Source organism: Lissotriton vulgaris, chromosome 7, assembly GCF_964263255.1.
Source record: "Lissotriton vulgaris chromosome 7, aLisVul1.2, whole genome shotgun sequence".
Lineage (NCBI taxonomy): Eukaryota > Metazoa > Chordata > Amphibia > Caudata > Salamandridae > Lissotriton > Lissotriton vulgaris.
In genome coordinates this window covers 1,373,784,318-1,373,790,317 of record NC_141695.1, presented here as the reverse complement: position 1 = coordinate 1,373,790,317, position 6,000 = coordinate 1,373,784,318, and the positions used below count along the sequence as shown (strand labels likewise).

The following is a 6,000-nucleotide window of genomic DNA, read 5'->3' as shown; positions in this document are numbered from 1 at the left end:
TATATATATATATATATATATATATATATATATATATATATATATATTGCAGTTCTGCCCTCTCCAGTTCATGCCACGCAACACAGCAACTTTTCTTGCTACCTGCATTGTGTAACTTCTTAATAAATATGGCACTCGATGTCCGTCCCGCTATTTTGTTTAAGGGAGGTGAGACAAAAAGCATCCTGGGTGAATGATCAAGATAATCCTTATTTGTTGAGAGTGGGGTCTGAGCCTGTATTTTCTATTTTTCCTGAGGGTTGCCATCCAGTCTTAATCCAGATCATGTGTGGATTTGTGTAACCTGAGGTGGAGGCGCCCTCCTCCTATCTTGCAAGAGATCTCCCTATGCTTTTGTTACGCCACGGCACCCACTCTTTCTGTAAATTAGAATAAGACCAAAAAATCACTTTCAATCAAATGTCAGAAAAACTTTATTTTGTTGGTTAATACAGCACTCATAAAAATCGCCCGAGAGGTTGACATGGAAGAAAATGGAGTGCATTTTTTAGGAGTGATTGAGATTTTTGAGAGTTGGTGAGAAAGAGTCCAAGGCGCCTATTGGTTGCAGTGAACACAGCCGCTGTTGGGCTTGTCCCAGTGGAAGCCGATGGCGTCGATGACTGAGCCTGAGCTGCCACTCACGTAGCGCAAAACAGAGCCAGGATAAAGGGGAGCGGCATTGAAGCTGGTACCATAGTCTTTGCCGAATGGGAAGTGGCGGCCCTTGTTGGTGATGAAGACCAGCTTGCGGATGTAGTCTGAGTACTTGCCTTGCACCTGTATGAAGTGCTCTCCGGGGTGCAGGAAAACCTCCTCCAGGTCACCAAGCCTCCCTCCCTGGTAGGTGCTCCAAGTAGTGCCATAACGAATCTGAAGCCTGCAGAAGGTCAAAACCAACATAGAGTCCATCATGACTACAATGGAATCACTTTTCCTTTCTAAAACATTGCACATTACGGTCAAATTGAATAGCATAATCTTGGAGCACATCCCACAGGTCACAGATGCAGGCTTAGCCACATAACTGAGCAGAAGAACACTGCTGATGTGGGAACTGAGTAAGTGTCAATAGAGGTGCATCAGTAGAGTGATCTGAAGACTGCGCGGCAGATCATCATACTTAACTATGCCAGGGTCGAGGGTAACGGGTCAGACCTCTTTTAAGTGCATGAGGCCAATACTGGAGAGTGAGCAAGACCCCACTGTCAGAAGGGGAAATCAGTAAAACGCCATTAAAGTGTAAGAGACGGGTGCACTGGCTATGAAATCGATGCCATTGAACCGTATGCGACTAGAGAGGTGCGGATAAGTGATATTTTTAAGAGGTGTGGCAACCTAAAGGGCTTGTGGTCCCACATCAGGCCTGCAGTGGGGGGATGAGAAGTTTATTTTTGAAAAAATAGGTACAATTTCAGAAATTACAATAAATTACGCATTATTACGTAAAACGCAAAACTGCCATTTGGTGCTAGATTTTAGCACGACATGCATCCTCGCATCCATTTTGGAGACAAGGACACATTTCGCACTAAAATATGGCGCAAAATAACACAAACAGTGCTAACAGCAGCTGTTCCCGTTCGGGTCTATCACGTTGTTCCACGTGCTTGCGTTGTCCACAAAGGTAGTTTTGCAACATGGCATAATATCGCAATTTCAAGTAATTCGTGTAGCTAGGCTAACAGAACATTTCTAAAGTAATATAAGATTGAGGTTGCGGAATGAGTATTTCACCAGACCCTCGCCGTCAGCAAAATCTTAAATTGAAACCCACATACGTCATGGACTCACCCTGTGACGAACCGTCTGTTGATCCGGATTCTCAGGGCCGTCACCGGTCCGTCCAGCTGGTTTCCTGATTGGGAAAACCTCTTTCCACGACCACCGCCATATTCTCCGGAGTATGAAGAGGAGCGCGGAGTACCTGAGAAGAGAGGGGGAGAAACCCACAAGATGAGCATGCAAAGGAAGAGGGCGTGTGTGTGTTTTGCAACTCCAATGTACACCTTCAGACTAAGGCGCGCCATAATCATTCTCAGGAACAGTGAGTTCGCTTAGCACGTCAAGATCATGAAAGGTCAGTGTTATGGAGATAGCGTGGTTTATTCTGAATTTTGCGGGTCCAACCCGGAGAGTTTTACATATAACGGGGAAGCAGCACTGTTAATCGCGATCATGAGGCCTTATTCTGTAAAGTGTGAATTAATGAAACAAGCATTGGCAATTGGCCTTGGCTAGCGGTTATTTTTATTAATTAAAAATATATATATTGAAGGCAAATGCCACAAAACAAGAACTCCTAAATGTGGAGGCCATATGTTTGCAATAAAATGTGTAAATTAAAAAAATGCATATAGTTTTAACAAGACAGTAAAAGTATTTCCTAGCTTTAAGAAGAATTTAGAACAGAAATGGAAACCCATTTTCATGTTAACGCACGTCAAAGAAAAATATGATTCTTATCTGTGAAAAGAAAAATTGTTACTGGCTTTGAATTACTGTAACACGGTTTAAACACGCAAGATCGCTAGCAAAATAGAAAAAGGCTAACGAATGAAGAGAAGAAAGTATTGGCAGAGTATGGTATTAGAACACAAGGCTATCACCAAGGTGCATTTCTTTTTAGATGGGGTTGCACATGTGTGCATGAGAGGCAATGGCTAAAGTTGGCTGCCCATTTCCCAATGCTGCATACTATGGAAACAAAATATGAATGACAGGTGTACAGACCAATGAACGAAAAGGACTGACCCAAAGCCCCTCTACATATGTGTATATGTTTACATTCTATATTTATATTTTTTATTGAACGAGGCTAGCAAATAAGTAAAGCTGCCTCAAGGCCAGACCTCAAAAATTGGGAAATGCCATTTGGCACCATATTTACTTATTGTATAACAATGACTTGAGTAACAGGTTTTGCTGCAATCCATATTGTATAAAAATGTTTGTGCAGACAGCACGTCGCCGGGGCCTTTCTTAAATGAATATGGTCAGAAGCTTTTTCTGTGGTCATAGGTACAATGTTCCACAGCTGTGGAGCTCAGGTGGAGAACTGGAGGTCTCCTCCCATCTGGTACCTGGCTTTTAGCGCATTCAAATCAAATCAAATCAAATCATCTTTATTCGGTTTCCATTTTTTGAAAGCCATAAAAGTACATAAAAAACACAATAAATATTAAAAATCACATTCATTTTGTATCGAACGGTACATTAAAAACATATTTTTAGAAATCCATCTTATATCAAATATCAAAAAGGATTCTCCATCAGAATTCATAAGTTCATTTGATGCCTAATACATAATTTGAGAAACTGTACAACCGATTTTGTCATCAGGTTATTTTCCAAAAATTGTAGTGCCAGGTAGGCAGGGCGACATCTGCGAATTTTTAGAACTTTTAGTACTGGTGTTATCCACCGTCTGGGTAATGGTGTATAAAATTTGCAGAAAAACAAGACATGAATTGTGGACTGTGGAGACATAGAATCACAAGGGCATACTAAGATATTATGTGTCCAGTCATTTTGTTTAGGAAACAGAACCAAGTAGTGATATAAATTAAACCTAAAACGGGTAAGAAGGAATTTTTCATATTGTGTTAAATCATACTGCAAGTACCGTTGGATGGTGGGGACCAGCTGAATTAGTAGACAATGCTGAACTGATGGCTTCCCTATTTCACTCAGCATCCGAAGTTGAGATAGATGCGACATACAGATTGTTTTAAGTTCTTTTTTCTATATGTCTATTACTGACAAGGGGTCGTCAAAGAACCTCGGGAAACCAATGTCTGTAAAAAAAGATTTCACGTAGGCCAACCATTTTATCTTTCTCATGTTGTCTAATTTCAGACAGTCCTGAATTATTGATTTTGTGAGCTGGCACTCGTCCGTTGCCCATATTCTGCGCCACAACATGATCGGTTGGATTTTGATGATGTCAGAAATAAAGTCCACCCCGAGTTCGAGGTAGTTGTACTTCTTGGGACAGCCAGTAGGAATCTAAGAAAAGAGTTTTCAACTTTTTGTAGTTGTTTGTCGTTCCCCATACCCCTGCTCCGAAGGTGGCTGTACTTATGCATTTGGCATTATATATCTTGATCATCTCGGTCGGGGGTCTTTTTCCGAGGCAAAGGGAAAAGGCCTTTAATGCACCAATTGTTCTTATGAGGGACAGTTTTCGGGAGTTGACTGCTTCCTTCCAGTTGAATGCCTCATCCATAGTGATGCCTAGATAGGGGTACGTATTCGTTCTTTCAAGGGGTAGGTTGTCCACGTATATATTCTTTACTTTTTTCCCCTTGGTACCCGCGTGCATCACATATGTTTTCTTGATATTAATTTTCAAGTTCAAACTGGTCATGAAGGAGCAATAGTTATTTAGGGCCCGTTGAAGTTGGACTGGATTTTGGGCGAGAATTACCGCGTCGTCGGCATATAGTAGTGCAGGAATCTGCCGACGACCGGCTTCTGGGAGATCTTTTACATCCTTTAACATTGCACTCTCGAGGCCGTTGGTATAGAGCGTGAATAGGAAAGGGGCCAGTACGTACCCTTGTCTGACCCCCTTCTGTATGAGAAAACTGTCTGTCAATTGTCCGCCTGTCCCAAATCTAACCTTTCCCGTGGCTCCTGTGTATAGTTCGCGGAGAAAGTCGACTATTGGTGGTTCAATCCCCATTTGCAGCATTATTGTCCAGAGTTTAGAGTGTTGCACACAATCCAACGCTGCTGTGAGGTCGACGTAAACCATATGTAGCCAAGATCTATTTGCGTTTACGTATTTTCCGGCCAGTAATGTTAAATTTAGAACTTGATCCACTGTACTCAGTCCTGCCCTAAATCCGTATTGCAGGTCTGAGAGTACGCCGTGTTCTTTCGACCACTCCTGGAGACGATCAAGAAGTATGCGCCCTGCCATTTTTCCGATCGAGTCCAGGAGGGAGATTGGGCGGTAACAGGAGGGGCTTTCCCTGTTGCCCTTCTTAAAGATGGGGACGAGTATCGAGGTGGACCAGGAGTCGGGGAGGTTAGTGTCCTTTGCCGCGTTTAATACTTTGGTAAGGAGAGGGGACCAGAGGTCAGGTGAGAGCTTGTAGAGGTCCATTGGTACCGAGTCGGGTCCTGGTGCTTTACCTGTTTTGGCCGTCTTTATAGCTTTTGTCGTTTCACTGAGTGTAAAGTGTATAGCTATTGGATACTTCACAGGCAAAAGGGAATCCTGGGAGGTTGAGTCTGTAGATTTGACCTCACTGAATACTCCTGAGAAATGTTGCACCCAGTCCTGTGCGTTTATGACTACGTCCAGGGATGGGTCGTCATTGTTTTCTGTTAGAAAGGGATTTTTAACTATCTCCCAGAAAGCTGTGGTGTCTTTTAAAGTGCTGCTTTTTAGTAGTTGGATCCAGAGGTTTGCTTTTAGGTCCTTTTTTCTTTTCCTGATTGCTAGCGTGTAAATTTTTCTTAAGTTAATTACCTCTTGTCTGTTTCTTTCTTTTTTTGCTAAGGCCCTCTTTAAGTCGGAGTAAGCTTTAGTGCATTCTGTGTCAAACCATCCCTTTCTTATTGTCTTGTTATGTTTATATGGCTTGGTTAGTTCATTACTAATATTATTCACGATCTCTTCGTAGTTGGTCATGATCTCTGTTGAGGATGTCGAAGGATCTAGGCACTTGTCTATTTGATTTTTACATGTTTTAATTATTCTTGTATTGATGGCTTCCTGATCTATTTTGCTCCATTTGAGGGTGTAGCCGTTTAATCTATCCAGTGTTAGTACTTCCTGGTTGAGGATTCCGAAATAGGCCTTATCTTTTTCCTTTCGGTGGGTCGGTTCTTGATAGGTCAATCTTAGTGGGAAATGATCGCTGAGTGCGTTTTTAAGCACCTCAAAAGTCTTAATACATGTGGCTTTATTAGTAGATATTAATATATAATTGATTAAAGTTTCAAGACCTCTTCCGTGAAAAGTAGGAGTAAATTGGGTTATATGGG

The 6,000-nt window shown here is 42.0% G+C and overlaps 1 protein-coding gene across 1 annotated transcript in view; it reads right to left on the bottom strand.

The window, feature by feature from the left end:
- Nucleotides 1–416: 416 nt before the first annotated feature.
- LOC147703739 (zymogen granule membrane protein 16-like) overlaps nucleotides 417–6,000 on the bottom strand; it is a 36,731-nt gene continuing 31,147 nt past the window's right edge. The window contains exons 3-4 of the mRNA XM_086928966.1: nucleotides 1,795–1,927; nucleotides 417–880 (exon numbers count right to left, since the gene is read on the bottom strand). Of these exons, the coding sequence (XP_086785092.1) occupies nucleotides 559–880; nucleotides 1,795–1,927 (455 nt within the window). The 3' untranslated portion in view covers nucleotides 417–558. The remainder of the gene's footprint in view (nucleotides 881–1,794; nucleotides 1,928–6,000) is intronic.